The sequence below is a fragment of the Pseudorasbora parva genome, chromosome 17, assembly GCF_024679245.1.
Source record: "Pseudorasbora parva isolate DD20220531a chromosome 17, ASM2467924v1, whole genome shotgun sequence".
NCBI classification, from domain to species: domain Eukaryota; kingdom Metazoa; phylum Chordata; class Actinopteri; order Cypriniformes; family Gobionidae; genus Pseudorasbora; species Pseudorasbora parva.
In genome coordinates, this window is record NC_090188.1 from 23,432,861 (window position 1) to 23,452,122 (window position 19,262).

At 39.9% G+C, this 19,262-nt stretch overlaps 1 protein-coding gene across 2 annotated transcripts in view; it reads left to right on the forward strand.

The window, feature by feature from the left end:
• The window catches only part of hif1aa (hypoxia inducible factor 1 subunit alpha a), a 29,790-nt gene extending 24,783 nt beyond the window's left edge, over positions 1-5,007 (forward strand). Inside the window, exons 16-17 of one of the 2 annotated variants that reach the window (XM_067420877.1) lie at positions 4,413-4,511; positions 4,698-5,005. In XM_067420877.1, the coding sequence (XP_067276978.1) occupies positions 4,413-4,478 (66 nt within the window). In that variant the 3' untranslated portion in view covers positions 4,479-4,511; positions 4,698-5,005. Of the gene's footprint in view, positions 1-4,412 lie in introns of both variants that reach the window. The other variant, XM_067420876.1, reaches the window with a different exon arrangement.
• The last annotated feature ends 14,255 nt before the right edge of the window (positions 5,008-19,262 follow it).

Genomic DNA, 19,262 nt, shown 5'->3' on the forward strand with positions numbered 1-19,262 from the left:
GCACGAGCTCTTTATGTGCCGTGCGAGACACACAAAACCTCAGAAGGTCCCCTCCACATTTCTGTGGGAAAACACTTACTCATGGAGAATGGCTTTATTCTTGGTAACTTTATACACACCATTTTGTATCTGTGTCCGTCATCCAGGTTGAGTGAATGGCTCTCATTGAATTAGTGGGAAAATCCCATGATTCTTGCTTTTGTTGCTATGGAGAGGGCTGTTCTCAGACTCTATGGACTGTTGCACTTCAAATCAAACACAGGCCAGTTTTGTGAATGTAAGAAAAGGACTGTTTTTCTGTTTAACAGTTTGTTCTCATAAACATGTCTGATTGTTCACAATAATGACCAGCTTTACTCAGCAGGAGCAGCTGGTTTGTTAGTGTATGACGGGTGGTTGTTCAACTGAACTGCAGAGTTTTGCACATTAGTCTTATAATATAAAACAATTCCAAGAGTGCTGATATAATATTCCAACAGCATTGGGACTGCTGGATGGTTCAGGTGTGTTTAATTAGAGTTGGAGCTAAACTCTGCAGTGGCCATTTAGGAGAAAAATTGGACACCCCTGTTCTATGCCATTTTGTAGTATGAATAGTGCAATTAGTGGACTAAAAATTCATAAATTATGTGGAACAAAAAACAACAACACTGCATCAGAATTGGCCTACTCATAGAAGTTTTGTACTGTGAGTTTCATAGTATTCATAAAACAGGTGAAAAGTACAAAACTATACAAAACCAAATGTAGATCCTACTATCCCGAGTCCAGTCCTGCCCCTGGAGGGCTGTCCTGCACAAACCTGAACCAGCTAATCAAAGGCTGTGTTCGAAATCGCCCCCTATACCTTCATTCACTATTCCATATTACTCCACTAATATAGCCCACTTGAAGGAGTGAGTGATTTTGGACACTGAGTGTGCCAGAAGGACTTCCGCGTCTGCTTAGTTTGTTGATTAAGTTAGCTGATTAATAATCTTTTGAAACTTATCAATAACTTAGAAATAACTGACAGCTCCAGTAGTAATGAAAATAAAAATTAATTTATACCTGTATGATATTACGGTGTAGTCGGTTTGGAAAATGGATGGATGAATCAGCTGCAGCAGCTGCCATCTTCTGGCAAGATGTGGAAATTCATTCGGCATGACCCTCGCAGTGCATTGTGGGTATTCTTTAGCCACTGAGTGTACGGCTACGTCCGAAAACCTAGGTAGCTGACTCGTTGCCTCGCTGCCTTATCAGACAATGGATTGTAAGGCAGTGTTTGTGCACGAAGGCACCTTACAAAACTAATTTCGGACAGACTTCTTTTGGCAGTGTTTAATGATTTGATGTTTAACGATTTAATGATCTACAGAAAAATAGAGAGAGCTTTGGTGAGAATTAAACAAATATTTAATTACTTTATTAGTAATTTCTCGCTAGAAATTACATCAGAAACAAACGCACCTTTCAGACGCCATCTTTCCCCCCCGGCTCAACTGTTACTGAATGGAAAGCAAAGAATTGTGGGATATTAAAGGCAGCAAAGGATACATGTATGCTGCCTTCAAAAATCGATCAGATGAAGGTATCTCAGGAGACAGGAAGCAAACATTAGATTCAAACGTGGTTTGATGCCTTCCTGCCTTCAAATGTGTCCTCTGAAGGCAGCATTTTCCAGGTTTTCGGACACAGCCACCATCAGTTGTACATAGATGCAAACTCCTCAAGTGCCTCCTCTAAAGTGTTTTGGGGAGGAGGGGAGGGGGGGGGGGGTGTCTGTTAAGGCTGTTAAGGTCTGTTATCTTTTTTTTTTTTAAATGACATTACAAGGTAATATAGAAACTTACGAGGCAGTGTACAAAGTATCCCATATTGATGCATTTGTAACCAGTGGGATCTTCAGTGTTGAGTGTTAATGAAGCTAAGATGATTTTCAACATACATTTTATCTGGTTGTTGTGTTCCTGGTGTTCGTTCGTCGTTTGACTCGTCGAGACTGTTTTCCAAGATGGCGCCTGTCCGTAACGGCGTAATGTACTGTGTTTATAATGTATCTTCTTATTAAACTATTTGTACACTTACAACGTTCTCAATCCTTCAGTTTGCATGTCATCATACTCAGATTGTAGTCAGAATATGAGTCTGATACTGCTCTATTGTGTGGGGCAGCAACAAAGGTACTCCACTTCTGTCTGTCTTTGGCCATCTTCTGCAATCTTCTCCAAGTGTGATGTAGAACTGTCATTTCTACCTCTACTGCACGTCTCCAGGTTATAGGTCTCCCTCTTCGCCGTTTTTCCCTCCGGTGTCCAGAAAAGTGCTGTCTTTGTCAAGTCCTGCTGGTCTTTTCGCAGAACATGGCCAATCCATCTCCACCTTTCTATCATCTTGATTACACCTGTTAAGGAGGTCCTGATTTGAGTTTTTAAGGCACTTTTTGCGTTTTCTTTGCCTCTTCTTGACAGATTGCTTCCTGTACTCCTGAGTTGTAAGTAGCTTTGGATAAAAGCGTCTGCTAAATGCATAAATGTAAATGTAAATTTAAGGATACACGAAGAACTTACAAACACGATCATCATTTTTGAGAGAAATAGTAAAGGTGAATACAAACAAGCTCTCCGTTTAGGATTTCAACTATTTAAACCCAAGCGCTCTTTGGTGATGTAAATATTTACGTTACAGTTTATTATCTGTCCATCATCGTATAAAGCCCGTCCTGAAAATTTGATTGGTCCAAACAGCTTTGGTTCGAGCATTGCTCCACAACGGATCAAGTCCAGACAGAACTTCCTGAACTCAACTGTTGTGGGCGGGGCTAAGTTCAGCTGGCATTCAGGCTATTTACCTAGCCGACTTGACAATTTCAGCATCCCTCCGCCACTCTGACTCCTTGCTCTTGGCTCACAGTCAGGTATACCAGAGGAATATTCTGAGTTTCGGGCAAAATACAGAGCTCGGAGCCCTCTCTTTTTGGACAGCATGCCAAATACACATTCATGGGCTACTTATTTTACTCTTAACTTATTATTTGTAGCGTGAACTCGTGAATAACGTGTATTTAACATGTATTTGTATATTTGGAAAGACACGTTTTAAATTTCTTTTTTTATGTTTTGAATTTTTTTAACCAACATTAAAGTTAACAGGACATAGAGTTGTTTAAAATAGCTTGATGTCCCGTTTCAGGGTTTCATTTTGAGTGATTCCCATTATACAATTTGGTTAAGGGAAGCTGATCCCATCAGTGCTACATCACAATGCAGTGAGGGTGGAAAAAATAAAAGCAAATGAACACAACCTCCCAAATGGGTTTCCTGCAGTTGATGACTGCACATGGTATATAGATCAAATGCTAAACAAAAGCATGTGTAATGGACTGAAGATGTTTCTCTCTTCCACAGCATTAAATGAGCTCCAATGGATAGCCAACAGGCCTGTTTTCACTTACATCTGTTAAACACACTTAACCACACATCACTCTTCCTCCACACACACACACACACACACACACACACACACACACACACACACACACACACACACACACACACACACACACACACACACACACACACACGCACGCGCGTGATTTGTCCTCAGAGGACTTGTTATAAAATCCTTTTACATGTGAAAGTTTTACTGTTTTTTTATGGATACACCAGCAGAAAACATCGTACAGGCCTATCTGCCCGGCCTCACAAACAGTGAAGCTATGATTAGTAATAAATCAGATCTTTTTCTCTTTAACTAGGCCTACATCATTCATCTCTGAGGAAAACTTTATTGCTCAGAGGTCGCTCTTTCATAGCTCAGTAAATATAATTGAACTCTCTCAAACCTTTTTTACTCAGTATAAACTTGTTTGACTCAAATGTTTAATACCACAGGATAAATAAAATGTCACAAATGAGACAACTCTCGTAATATCTTACCTTTGATTGCATGGCTTGGGATTGTTGAGATCTGAAATGTGAGATTATTGTGGTCTTTTATTTGAGAGAAAATGTTGTATTGCAGTATTCCTCCATGACAGCAGGGGGCGTCATGTTACTATTAGAGCTATAAGAAAAAAGGTTTAGCTTTTTCTAAGATATTTTAGAAGTGCAAATCACCCTTCAATACAAGGCCTCGTGTAACTATACAACCTACTGCTGCAATTATGTGTGAGAAAAAAAAAATACTGCATTCACAAGCCTTATGAAACAGAATGATGTCACCCCTTCTGGAGCAAGTCTAAATCTTGCGGTTTAGAAGAGGTATTGTGTGTTTTTACATGCTTTGAAGGGTAATCTTGTGTTAGCAGATGTGGCATTTAAATGTTCTGTTTTCCATGCAGACTGGTGATATATTATATGCATGTAAAAAGTAACTGAATGTAAAGTTCTGTGTCCTATAACTGAATGTTTCACTCTTTCTTTTATCAGCAACTGGAAGAGCAGCTGATGGAAGTCAGGCTGATTATTGAAATCTCAACTGATAGTTTTGACTGAGAACTGAGAATGTGATTTAGTGCTAAACGAGAGGTAACATTTATTCATCCACACAATTAGTCATTAACACATACACAACATTGTTTTATACTGATTTATTATGATTTAAATTCACTAACATATTTTATGTAACTCCAAAAATGATTAGTCTGTATTTTTGTTGTACATTGCTTTATACTGTAAAATCTTATTAACTGAACTGTTTAAATACAATTGAAGGCACACAACATGCAGGATAAAGAACTACAAACAACAAGGAATCAAGCTGTTGGTGTATTATTATAATATTAAATACTTTCAACAATAATCTGAGAACAGAATAATGGAGTGTACTACAGCATTTTATTGTTAGTAAACAGATTAAGTTGGAAAACATGCAAATGTAAATCTATTGAAAATATGCTTGTTACAAATAAAAAAAATAAGCACAAAATAAAAGATAGGCATTTTTTGCCCTTACAATTTTTTATTTATTTATCATTAATACGAGTGTATACTTTTTTTCTGGATTCACCCTGAAAGAATGGGAGTGAAATATGTCAACATGCCCCATAAGTGGGGTACACTGTAACATCTGAGGGGCGCATTGTAACATCACCATATGACAGCTTAAAATGTTACCTGATATAATCAAAAAAATATCTAAGACAAACTAAAATATTTTTTCAATACAATTATTATATTTTTATAATAATTTAGCATTTTTAATCATTAAAAATATATATTTTTTGAGTTTGACAACAAACACACTGAAAAACACAGCTGTACAGTATAGTTAAAAACATTATAATAATTAACAATTTCTCATTATTGATACTCAGTCATTCAACTTTTTCTCATGGTTTCTTAAAGGTCCCATTCTTCGCATGTTTTCAAAGCTTTGATTATGTTTACAGTGTGTAATATAACATGAGTTCATGTTTCGCGTGTAAAAAAAACAGTATTTTTCACACAATTTACTTCTCTGTACACCGCTGTTTCCTCTGTCCTAAAAACGGCCTGATGATTTCCTTGTTCTATGAAGTCCCTCCTTCAGAAACACGTAACGAGTTCTGATTAGGCCAGCGCTTCCCGCGCTGTGATTGGACAGCAGCTTAGTGCACGTTGCACGGAAAGGTCTCGCCTCTTAGGGTAGATACGCGCCCTCAATGTTATTGCAAAAATGTCTATATTGCCTTATCAATTTGAGCCGGAATCAGACCCGGCGAATATCGAAGAGGATCGATTACAACCTGCTCAGGAAAGACTTTTGCTGGATGTTTCAGAATGGTAAGCTGTCTATTCAGTAGTTTAAACTGATCATTACAAACACCAACAATCAATGGTGTCTGAATGAATTACTACACTTTTATATGCTAAATTTTTCGGATTAGTTTCAATTACCATCTAACGTTAGTTAACAAAGCTAAACAGCGTTGCACTTTGTGTCATGAGTTACATAAACTGTTAAACGGACCAACTTAAATAATAAAATACACTTACCGGTTGTGTCAAACAAAGGTGATTTGACTCCGGGATGAAAATAACAGCGTTTCAATGGCATGGCGACAAACACACTCTACAAAAACAACGCTTCCTATTCTCGACCTGCGAGAGCAAAAGGACAATGCCCCCGAATTTGCGTGTTCTTGTGGGCGGAGGGTTCATCAACAGACGGTTTTAGTTGCATCATTAAAGCAGGAAGTGCAGGGCTGTAGTCCAAACCGGCCGTTCACTGTAGGCTTTGAAAGGGAACTTCTGTTAAATAAAATATCTCGCTTGGCATTGAACTTTGAGCTTTATAATTTTACAGGTATTATTTATGCTCTAACAGCAACATTACACACTAACTAAAGTTTGAAAGATGGAATCGCAAAGAATGGGACCTTGTTAAGGTTACGTAGTATTACTGCTGCGGGTCAGCGTTGGGTTCCGAGGAAAAAGATAGACGAGAGATGGGATCATCTTTAGCCGTTCACGGCATATTTATTATTTTAGCTGACGACACATCAGTCTCATGGTCAGACAGCTTTTTAGTCAGAGACTACCACAAATCAACTGGGACAAACATCCTCAATACGCACACGCGTCTTTTCTCTTTTCTTTTAGTATACACTTTCAGTGCCCCCTTGTGGCATACACATATGCATAACAATGAACAGTATAACATTATATACAACTGAGGACATAATGAACATATTTTAACAGACCTTTAAAAGAAAATTATAGAATATAATAGCGTAGTTCTATTAGGGGCTCTTTGTAACGCAGTGTTACAACATGCCCCACATGCGCAACTGGGATTTAAACCCTGCTGAGAGTGGCTGCGGGCGGTAAGGTCGTGTGTGTGTGTGTGTGTGTTTGTGTGTGTGTGTGTGTGTGTGTGTGTGTGGATTGCGAGAGAATAAATCTATTTGTGGGACTCTTACAAAATAGAAATATCTACAGATAAAACGTACAAAAAACAAATAAATTGTTATTCATCTACTGCACAAAAGCAGCAAGAACAACTACTGGAAATGTTTTAATAAAAACGATTTACAGGCGCAAACATAGGCTGAGTTTCTGTTTATAAGGTTTTTGCTGCATTGTGCAATCAGTGTAGCCAATCACGGACTGCATTGTGCAATCAGTGTAGCCAATCACGGACATGTGTGTTGATTTCTGCATGCTGGCAAATCCTGAGATTATAACGAAGAAATTGTAGACAATATAAAAAAGATTCAGTGTTTCAGTGTTCAGCTTCATAACGGAGCTTTGTGAGATCACGATGAACTGAGATGTCAGCTTTTTAGGAGTTATTAAGCCACGCTAAACCATGTACATGCTTACATTTATGTTAAATTACTCAATATGTTCATGGATGTACAGAAAAAATCTATTTATACTTATATGCTGGCTTTTGCACGGGACAAAACATGAATATTGCGGGCGAAGAAGGTTACATATATATTTGCAGAAGCGAGACAGATTCCTGCGGGAGCAGGACAAAAAATCTGTCCCGTGGAGGTCTCTAGATCGATTCCATAAACACCTGCTTCACATTTCGTTTAGGAACATTAGTAACATTATGCAGTTTTGATTTACATGCTCTTTGTTTTGTGCTCATGTTATTGTACATTTGCGTGAGCAATCTTCTGTCACTTGTTACAGCTTCTTCTTTCCCAGTGTTTTGGTATGGAGATTCTGCACTAGTTGATGTGCAATTGCGCCCCCTACTGCATTACAGTGAAAACCCTAATTGTATAAAAATTCTGTCAGTGTCTGAATTTTTTTTTTAGTACATTTTGAAGTAAAGTTTTGAAGTAAATTCCAGTGTCCAGTACCAGTGGACTAGCTTACATAAAAAACCTCTCAATTAGGAACATGTATGTTTTCTTTATAAATCAATATCAACTAATATAAGTTTATGAAACTATGTAAAACATATTTAATAGGCCACTCAATCAAAAGATTAAACACAAATACAAGCCAAGTATACTTAGAATACTTAATTAAACGTTTAAATATATCTTGATCAAAATATGAGTACAAGTATATAGGCTAAATATATTTAGACCGTTCTGTCAACTATACTTAAAGGGATAGTTCACCCCAAAATTAAAATTTGATGTTATCTGCTTGTTTGCAGGGCATGTCGCCCCGAGCCACAGGGTTTAATATGGATTTGTGTGTCCAAGTGTTTTTTACACTTAATATTGGCTCTCATAGAAATAGACCCCATTGACATGCATTATACGAGCAACGGTTGGAGTTAAAAATCTTCTTTTTTTTTCTACTGAAGAAACAAACACACCTAAATCTTGGATGCCGTGGGGGTAAGCAGATAAACATCACATTTTTATTTTTGGGTGAACCCTTTAAGTGCAATTTTCAACTCATTTACAATTTAGTCATGAAGGCATGCGATTATGTAGACATGATTAATTAATCAGGTCTGTGCGATTATATATGTTTTAGTATTCTGGAGTGCTTTTCAAGCTTCTATTTCAATGAAGAAGGAAACATTGAGACCCCCTCATGATCATGTAGCAATACATATTCTCTGGTAAATAATCCACCTGAAAGGGTTTTGAGAACTATCATTTCTTTGTCCGCATGTATGACAAATCTATAGTAGGCCTCTGAAATACTGCTTTTGGTAAGGTATTGCTTTATGAGATGGTCTAGACATGCTATCAAACCGTGGCATGCAGGCTTCTCTTTCTGCAGCCAGACTTTTTTGCTCAGCAAACCATCAGCAGAGAATTGCTCAAGCTTTAACTGACACTTTGTTTCTACAGTTGCGCTTTGACCATGAACATTGGTGGCGTAGGTGACTGAGAACCTGTTGCATTTAATGTGTAGGTCTGAAAGACCGTCTTTAGGAATGGCTTGTTGAGCCTGTGTAAGGCAGGAGTTAAACTCATCTTGGCAAGAGTGGTTGAAAAAGTGGCGGGGGTCAATGGAAAACAGTTTTGCATATGTGTATATATGCACATTGACAAAGGTTTGGTTGTTTTCTGATGTTATAGTAAAAATCAACGATGGATTCTTACCAATTTGTACACAAGAGTAGTTTCCTTTAACCACCAATTTTGAGTACTGTTGTAGAGGATGGCCTCGAAGGAATCTCTCAGCAAAGTCCAAGTTGGAGAGAAGGGTGTTGTCTGAAAAGTTCTTTTCCTTAAGTTCATGCATCACAGACATTATGTTTTCCGTGTCAGGTTTAAAACTGGGGTAACATCTTGGAAAAATAAATAAAAACATATTTATGATATACACATGTATAAATTTATGTTTATCTTCCACCTGCAGATCATTTTCAGAGTGTACTTACAATGAAGTGTCCATTGAGAGGGTGGAGAGACTCTCTAGCAGGCCGAACAATTCACCAGGATGATCCAGACTCTGTCATCGTATACAGCAGTCATTAATGAGGAATAACGTACAGTCATTATTTCAAAATAACCTTGATCTCTTATAAACCTGAAGTGATACAATTAATAAATCACGTTCATTACATAGAATTTTGTTGATTATTATAATAACTGTGCTAAAGATAAAGCAGGCTCGGGCTGGCCATCGGGAGCAACCGGGAAAAGTGAAATCCTGCTTGTTTGTATTTACCTCCTTGTTATTTTTACCGGTGGGATAGGCATCTACGTTTTTAACTGTATTGTAAAACAGTATTTAAAGTAAAAATGCAGAGGTTTTCACTAGCGGATGCGGGCGGATATTGTTACCACTGCAACCACTTGAGTTCCACACTTCACATCACTTCTCATTCTCGTTAAATGCCCTTATATCTAGCACGTTATTAACTCTGTTCATTACAATAAAGGCAGTTCACCCGAGATGAGGCCTCCTATAAGCATTATAGTTAGGAGTACTATAATGTATGGCGGAATAGCACTTCTGAGAGTACTTTGACTCGGTGCAGTAAAAAGTCCCGGCTGAAACATCCTCCCTCACATCTCCCCTCCCTCTCTCATTTCTGTCCATAGGGGGGAAGGGGAGATGTGAGGGAGGATTTTTTAGGCGTGACTTTTTACTGCGCCTCAGAAGTGCTATTCCGCCATACATTATAACTTTTTTTTTTAACTGCTTAGAAAAGCAGCACGTTTTATTTTGTGTCACCATACTTGATCATTCAAATATTCGTGTAACTGTAATTAAATAGGGAAAACGTAGAGGTGTTTGGTCACTTCTAACTTGATCTCTGTTTGGTACCATAGTGAATGAACTGGGCTTAGTGGGCTAAGCTAAATGATCAGATCGTCACCACGCGTCAGAGAGATTAAGTGCACACACTCAGACGAGAGAGGTATGTATCAACTCGTTTTAGTTAAGGGAATAACAGATTAATATGAAAAAGCGGAGAAGTATCCCTTTAAGGGATATCCCTTAAAGTATCCCCCCCCATAAGGCCAAACAAATTACCTTGGGGCAGGGGCGTGGGACTGGGGGGATAAAGGGTACTGAGTAACCAGGGCCCGAGGCAGGGGGGGGCCCTTAGAAGTCAGTTTTCTATACATACACATACATGGTACGGGGGCCCAGCAAGATGGTTTGTACCCAGGGCCCAAAATTTGGTGCTACGCCCCTGCCTTGGGGTCCCCTGGTTATAGTTAAAATACTAGAAACACAATATATCTTATAACGTAGCCTATATAACAATAAAAAAAAATTCCACTGTCGCTCCCAATTTCATAAGAAGCTATTCCAAATTGTTGCTGTGTGATACGTCAGCGTGGATTCTCGTTTCAACTTCACGATGATGGAAAGCAGGTCAGGACCTCTGTATTTTGCCACAGATTTTTCCTACCGCCTAGAACGTAGCTGTATGCATTTTTAAGCGCCTCCTACTTGGAACATTTTTGAAAAACTACTTTTAAACGGGAAATTATGGAATATTTACATATTTACAGCGGATCTATTCTCACAGGATTGTCACTCTCCTAAGCAGTTTGCGTTGTAAACAGTGCACTGCAGCTCTGTGGGGTGCTCTGTAACATGTTCATGCCTCGTTTTTTAAATTTATTTTTCATATAATTAACCTTTATTTTACACTGCTCTGTCCTTTCTTGTGGTAAAAACGGTCTGATGGTTTCCGAGTTCTATGAAGCCAGTTCCTCAAAAATACGCAATGGGCTAAGATTGGTTAGCTCGCCCAGCTGTGTTCTGATTCGCTAGTTCACGTATTTGATGATCGACAAGTTATCACAAGCTGTGGGCAGGGCGCCGCCATTACATGTTTTCAACACCGACGGAGCCTGCTGGATTTACAACACAAGATTATTCACTTCACCTGATATATGTTATGTGACATTACGTGAGGGAACAGGGTCAAAAATGGTTGTTATTTGTTCGGTAAAGTTATCATGGGCTGTGGGAGTCTGAGTCGCCTTTTTATGTTTATTACAACACTGACAGAGCCTGCTGGATTTACAACACAAGATCCTCCACTTCACCTGATGTAATGTGACATTACGTGAGGGAACAGGGTAGAAAATTATTGTGTTTGTTTGGTAAAGTTATCAAGGGCTGTAGGCGCCGGTAAATGACGGAGATGGGGCCTGCTGGATTTACAAAGATCATCCACTTCTCCTGATATATGTGACATTTGTTGATTGTGTAATGTAATTTTAAGTGTATGAAACCTAAAATAAACATTAAAAGACACTGAGCTCAAGTCAGTCTCTCACTCACTCAGACTCTGGCTCAGAGCCAGTCAACGTGCTAAAGCAGCGAGGGGTTTATGTAAATATTGAACCCGCTGATGTCAGCGAATCTGGAGGAAAAGGTTGTAGTTCCCTACCGGCCGTTTGCTGTAGTCCTTAGAAATTGATTTCTTTAAAAGCAAATATATCCCTTTGCTTTAAACTTTGAACGTTGTAACTTTGCAGATGTGGTTTATGCTCAAACAGCAACATTACACACTAGCTAATGTTAGAAAAGTTAAATTGTGTTTTACCACCCCTTTAAAATTATATTTGTCTGTCTGTCTATAGTTCCAGCTGTCTGTCTTTCTGTCTACAGGTTTTTTCTGTCTGTCTATAGTTCTGTCTGTCTGTCTTTCTGCCTATACAGTTAAATCTGTCTGTCTTTCTGTCTAGTTCTATCTGTCTGTCTGTCATCTGTCTATCTGCTTGTTAAGTCATGTCGTAAGGAACACCGTTTCTGGGTCCATGCCTCAACTCGTTTCACACTGAGAATGCCATCGACGCCCGTTCATATTATGGCGTTATTTATTCACATTAAACATCAAACATTTAAAAAAGTTAAACATTTTGAATAATTAGTTTGCACAACAGTCTGTGCTCACAGCATCACAGACATATTTTAACGATTTATAAAAGACCGTCTTTTATAAAGCGTTAAAATATGTCTGTGATGCTGTGAGCACAGACTGTTGTGCAAACTAGTAATTATTTAAAATGTTTAACTTTTAAAAAGTTAAATTTTTAAAAAGACGAATCCCTGCTGGGCATCTTGAATTTTGTTATTGAGAAAAAGGTTATCATTATATTTTTTTTGTAGTATTACACCACATTGTGTGTATATTAGCACTGTTTGTTGTTTTTCTATTGATATGAGCGTTTGGACCCGGAAGCTCTGCCGTGTGACGTCTGACTTAACAACCAAATAGTTCTGTCTGTCTGCCTATTAGTTCTATATCTGTCTTTCTATCTTTCTATATCTGTCTTTCTATCTACAATTATATCTGTCTGTCTGTCTGCCTATAGTTCTATATCTGTCTGTCTTTCTGTCTACAGTTATATCTGTCTGTCTGTCTGTCTGTCTGCCTATAGTTCTATATCTGTCTGTCTTTCTGTCTACAGTTATATCTGTCTGTCTGCCTATAGTTCTATATCTGTCTGTCTTTCTGTCTACAGTTATATCTGTCTGTCTGCCTGTCTGTCTGCCTATATAGTTCTATATCTGTCATCCTTTCTTTCTATATCTGTCTTTCTATCTACAGTTCTATTTGTCTGTGTGTCTACAGTTATAGCTGTCTATTTGTCTATAGTTCTATATCTGTCTGTCTTTCTGTCTATAGTTCTATCTGTCTGTCTGTCTGTCTGTCTATAGTTCTATATCTGTCTGTCTTTCTGTCTATAGTTCTAACTGTCTGTCTTTCTGTCTACGGTTATATATTTCTGTCTGTCTGTCTATAGTTCTATATCTGTCTGTCTTTCTGTCTATAGTTCTATCTGTCGGTTCTATTTGTCTACAGTTATATCTGTCTGTCTGTCTGTCTGCCTATAGTTCTATATCTGTCTGTTTTTCTATCTACAGTTCTATTTGTCTGTCTTTCTGTCTACAGTTATATCTGTCTGTCTGTCTATAGTTCTATATCTGTCTTTCTTTCTGTCTACAGTTATATCTGTTTGTCTGCCTATAGTTCTATATCTGTCTGTCTTTCTATCTCTATTTGTCTGTCTTTCTGTCTACAGTTATTTCTGTCTGTCTGTCTGTCTGTCTATAGTTCTCTGTCTGTCTTTCTGTCTATAGTTATATGTGTCTGTCTGTCTTTCTGTCTATAGTTATATGTGTCTGTCTGTCTTTCTATATAGGTCTTTCTGTCTAGTTCTGTCTATCTGTCTATAGTTCTGTCTGTCTGTCTGTCTGTCTGTCTGTCTATAGTTTTATCTGTCTGTCTGTTTTAAACCTACCCAGCAAACACACAAACGTTAAAACGTTTTGTTCCCCACGTTATGAAAAGGTTGTGATAACCTTTTAATTTCTAATAATCCGATTGTTTTTGTATGGTTGTAGTTTGACAGAATGTTTTTCCCCCAATGTTACCAAATTGCTGGACTAGTTAGTAGGCTACTTAAAAAAAATATATAATAATAATAATAATAATAATAATAAATAATTAAAAACAACTGGAAAGACTTACCGTCATAGATCTTTGTCCAGTGGTGGTCAAATTAAAGATATAGCTTCGGGGGGAAACCGTTATTACGCGTTTTAGATGATTTCAGCAAATGTTGTCCTTAAGTGGTTCGCTGATGTTTTAGCTCTGACTCTTGAAGGAACACTGACAATCACGGTAAGTTTCATTTTTGCAAAGCACTTTAAGTTTCGTTTTCCGGGTAACGGGAGAGGGGAATGAAAAAAAACAGAAAAAAAAGAAATGTTATCTAATATGCTATATATATATATATATATATATATATATATATATATATATATATATATATATATATATATATATATATATATATATATATATATATATATATATATATATATATATATATATATATATATATATAAAAGTAACATGCTATATTTGAATTCACTATAATTGGAGTCTGGAGCTAAACATATTTTGTGTCCCAGTAAAGACTAGCTATATCATGCAAATAAAACGTTTGTACAAGTTTTCACAACGTTAGGCTATTTTAGGAATTATGCAATTAAAGGTAGGATAGGTAAGAATTGGTTAAACAAACTTTTTTTTTCCAAATTTTTGTTTAAACGTTCTTTTATCAATACATAATTACAATGTAAGTACTCTTAAATGTAGGCTAAGTATAAAACCGAGTACACGGAGGGCAATAAAATTAATTCTCAAACGAAATCCTGCATTACAGCATATTCTGATGCGTTATTAATGAAATATGCTATTAATGATTCGTTATTTATGAAATATGATCCCAGCAGCGCCACGCTCAGGTGACTAGTGACATGTCATAGGCCCGACGTGTCAACACACTCATTCTCTACATAGACAGTAAAAGAAATGGACGGAGCTATCCCATTGACTTCTACCGCGTTAAGTGAAGTCAGTGAAGGAGCACTCACTTCCTGATGGCTGAGCGTACTGCGCAGGCTCAGACTGAGCTTGACGACGTAGATGTGACGTGAGCCTCCTGTCTGACAGCTGTAGGTCTTCTAGTAGTTGTGGAAAGTGAAATCTGAATCCCGTTGTTTAAATATTTTCTCCCGTTGCTCATGGGCTTCTCCCCATTCTTCTCCCTTGACTTTATCAGACTTTATGTCTCCACGTCCCCCCGACTGTCTCATAGACAGTAAAAGATTGCCTGCGAGCATCTCCTCAGGTCTATATGGTAATTTCTCAACTGTGCGACAGAGTCGCGTTGGTTATGACACAATAGTTAGCCTATTTTTACAAAAACAGCTTTTGCGGGCGATAGTGTAAGATACAAGGTAATGGAGCCTTTTATGCATTGTCGTGTTTCTTTATAAATAAACAATAGACAAATGGAGTCTTTAAACGCCTCTGATGTAAAGTTATTCATTGTCAAAGTGACTCAAAAATGAATGGGAGTCAATGGGATGCTAACAGCAGGTGATGGCTTGGTTAGCAATGGCAGCCCCTAGGGGTGGAACGCTTTCCGAGTGCTAGATTACCCCCTTGGTTCTCTAAGGAAATCGTGAATTACAGCACATTCTGAGGGTGGTGATGTTCTGGGGATTATATTTCCATAATAACACATCAGAATATGAACATTATCACCTCACATCCGTTCTGTTTCAGTGCCAAAGCTTATATTTAAAATCCCCTCAAGAACTCGTTTGCTGAGAGATATTAATGCCTCTCAGGTAATAAGACAATCATTCCATCTTTATCAGCTAAAACTACAGTTAAAATACTTATTATAATGTGTTCACAACACAACACGAGATCAATGACTTTATAACTCGCAATTGCGAGAAAAAAAGTCAGAATTCTGAATTTATATCACGCAATTGCGACTTTATATCTCAGAATTCTGACTTTAAAACCGCAATTGCGAGAAAAAAGTCAGAATTCTGACTTTATATCACGCAATTGCGACTTTATATCTCAGAATTCTGACTTTATATCACGCAATTGCGACTTTATCTCAGAATTCTGACTTTATAACTCGCAATTGTGAGAAAAAAAGTCAGAATTCGGAGATAAAAAGTCGCAATTACTTTTTTTTATTTACATTTAGTGGCGGAAACGGGCTTCCATAGTATGTAGTGAAAATATGTCAGAATCACATGTAATAAAACATCTAACTTTATCAGTATGAATACAAACAAATAAGATGTCTTTTAGTACTCACTATCAAGCTAGAATACCGATACTGGTAAAGTTTAAAATATATATTTTTGTTTAATTCGGTAACGAGCTAGTTATATTTATAAGGCAAAGCTAAAAAAAGGTAGCATTGATTAAAAAAAATTTCCTCAACAACATCAGTTATACTGTGATGAAGATGAATTTCGTGTAAGATTCATAACGTACTCGGTTACTTTCGCAACCTCGGTTCCCTAAAAGAGAGGAACGAGTATTACGTATGGGGAAAACTCCTTTTCTCGAGAATACGAAGCAAAACTTTATTAATAAAGGTATCCATGTAAAGCGTAGTGCCGCTGTACGGCCATAGCCCAGCGCGAGGAGCGCTCTGATTGGCCGGGTCGCGGCAACTGCTGGAACCTATGGTGAGGCGGCTGAGAGGAACGAACCAATGGGGGGCGTTCCAGAAAGCCCGCCGTAAAAGGTGCTTATATTTGCATACAGGAGGCTATATATCACCCTGATTCGCCATAGGTGTCAGGTTTTAAGATCGACTGAAGCAATACCTGTGAAGCATAAACACGGAACGTAATACTCGTTCCTCTCTCTCAGGGAACCGAGGTTACGAAAGTAACCGAGTACGTTCCATTTCGAGAGAGGTTCCTCGTATTACATATGGGGAACACAATGTAAAGCGCCGTGTGTGCTGATTGACCCAGTATACCTAAAGCGCATGTCAATAAACCCCCGAGAGACCGACAGAGGCGGCTTATAAGGGGAATGAAGAACCGGAAGAGTCGGTTCGTTTGAACAGCTGATCGGACATAGTTGGATCTTATGATGAATGAATGGTGCTTAAGGACTAATGAGTACAGGCCAAAACGTAAGGCAATCTGTTTGCCAGGGTCAAGATAGAGCCTAGATGGAGAGAAGCCCTGCTTGTAGAGCTGGAACCTCCAATTTGTAGAATCTGATAAAAGTGGACGGAGAGGCCCAGCCTGCCGCCGCACAGATATCTTCCAAAGAAATGCCACACGACCAAGCCCAAGATGAGGCCATGCCTCTAGTGGAGTGGTCTATAACGCCTATAGGGCAAGTCAGGTTTTTAGATTTATATGCCAGCGAGATCGCGTCCACTATCCAGTGTGAGAATGCCGAAGCAGACAAAGAGCTGGTCCGACTGCCTGAAGGGGGAGGAGCACTCCAGATACAGACTCAAAGCTCTGACCGGAGTTCACCCTGAGACGCGGGTAATGGAAGCAGAGTAATAACCTGTGCTCTAAAAGGGGTAGAAAGCACTTTGGGTATAAAACCATGTCTCGGTTTGAGAACAACTTTGGAGTTGTTGGGCCCGAACTCGAGACAGGACGGGCTCACTGAGAGTGCGTGTAGGTCACTCACACGTTTAACCGAGGCCAGAGCCAGCAGAAACGAGGTTTTGAGTGATAAAAGCTTTTTGGTCACGGTCTGGAAGTGGCTCGAAGGGGGGACCCTTCATAGCGTCTAAAACCACCGCGAGGTCCCAAATAGGGACCGAGGGAGGGCGAGGGGGGTTCAATCTCCTAGCCCCTTTAAGAAAACGTACAATGAGCTCACTTTTCCCTGAATGTCCCGCAATCTGAGCGTGGTTAGCTGCTATGGCGGCGACATAAACTTTGAGTGTGGAGGGGGAATGACCCGCGTCCAGTTGCTCTTGGAGAAAAGCGAGCACTTCTGCTGTTTCGCATGAGTGTGCGTCGATATTTCGGACGGCACACCAGTTAGAAAACACCGATCACTTCAGAGTATAGAGCCGCCTGGTTGCGGGGGCTCTAGCTTCCGCAATAGTGTTCATAACTCTGTCAGAGAGGTTTCCCGATACCAGTTGATGGGCCATATGTGGAGGGCCCCCTAGTTCGGGACTGGGATGCCAGATCTTCCCCTTCGCCTGCGTGAGGAGGTCTTTCCTCAGCAGAATGGGCCATGGGGCTGTGTCTGACAGCTGGATCAGATCGGAGACCCACGTTCGGTTCCTCCAGAGTGGGGCTATCAAAAGCACCGTGGATGCTGTCTCCCTGATTTTCTTGATGGTTTGCGGCAGCATCGCGATCGGGGGGAAAGCATATAGCAGGAGACTGGGCCAGACATGGGCCAGGGCGTCCCTGCGTTTGGAGAAAAATATTGGGCAGAGAGTGTTGTCTTCTGAGGCGAAGAGATCCACCTTCGCTCTGCCGAAGGTGTTCCAAATTAAGAGAACTGTTTACGGGTGAAGAGACCATTCCCCTGGGGAAATGGGTCCCCTGGATAACATATCCGGACCCAGATTCAGAATACCTGGCACGTGAGCCGCCCTCAGGGAGCTCAGGTTGTGTTCTGCCCATAAAAGGAGATGCTTCGCCATGCGGTGAAGAGAATGTGATCTCAGGCCGCCCTGGCGATTTAAATACGCTACCACCGACATGTTGTCTGTACGAATCAAGACGTGGTGGTTCTTTATATGTGGAAGGAAAGCTCTCAGCGATAAGGCGACCGCTTTCATCTCTAGACAGTTTATGTGTAGCCGCTTCTCTGTTTCTGTCCACAGGCCAGAGATCGGCTTGCCCTCGTGTAGGGCTCCCCACCCTCGAGTGGAGGCATCTGTCGAGACCACTTTCAACTTCGTAACCGTGCCCATAAGTACGCCCCTCCGATACCACTCTGTCCCCGTCCAAGGAGCCAAAGCTTTGACACTGCTGTGGTTCACTTTGACGGGAAGACGGCCCCATTTCCATGCGTAAGGAGGCACACGGGCGTGTAGCCAACCCTGGAGGGGATGCATGTGTAACAGTCCCAGCCTGAGCACTGGCGATGCCAAGGCCATAAGGCAGAGCATCCTCTGAAAATGTTTCAGGGGAACACGAGTCCCGGCTTTGAATGAAGCTGCCATGTTCTGGACGGATAGCGTGTCGTTAGCCGCGCGTTCATGAGTCTCGAGTCTAAAATTATGCCTAGAAAAGATATCTTTTGAGTGGGGGACAGCGAGCTCTTGGCAATATTGATCCTGAGACCCAAACAGTCTAAGTGGTTGAGGAGCCAGGATCTGTGTGTTAGTAGTTGTGCTCGAGACTGGGCTATCACTAGCCAGTCGTCGAGGTAGTTGAGCACCCGCATCCCTTTCAGCCTGAGCGGGGCTAATGCCGCGTCCATACATTTCGTAAACGTGCGGGGCGCCAGGGATAACCTGAATGGCAGGACCGTGTACTGATAAGCCTGCCCCTCGAAGGCGAATCTCAAGAATGGCCTGTGGTGGGGCTACCTGAACGTGAAAGTACGCATCTTTC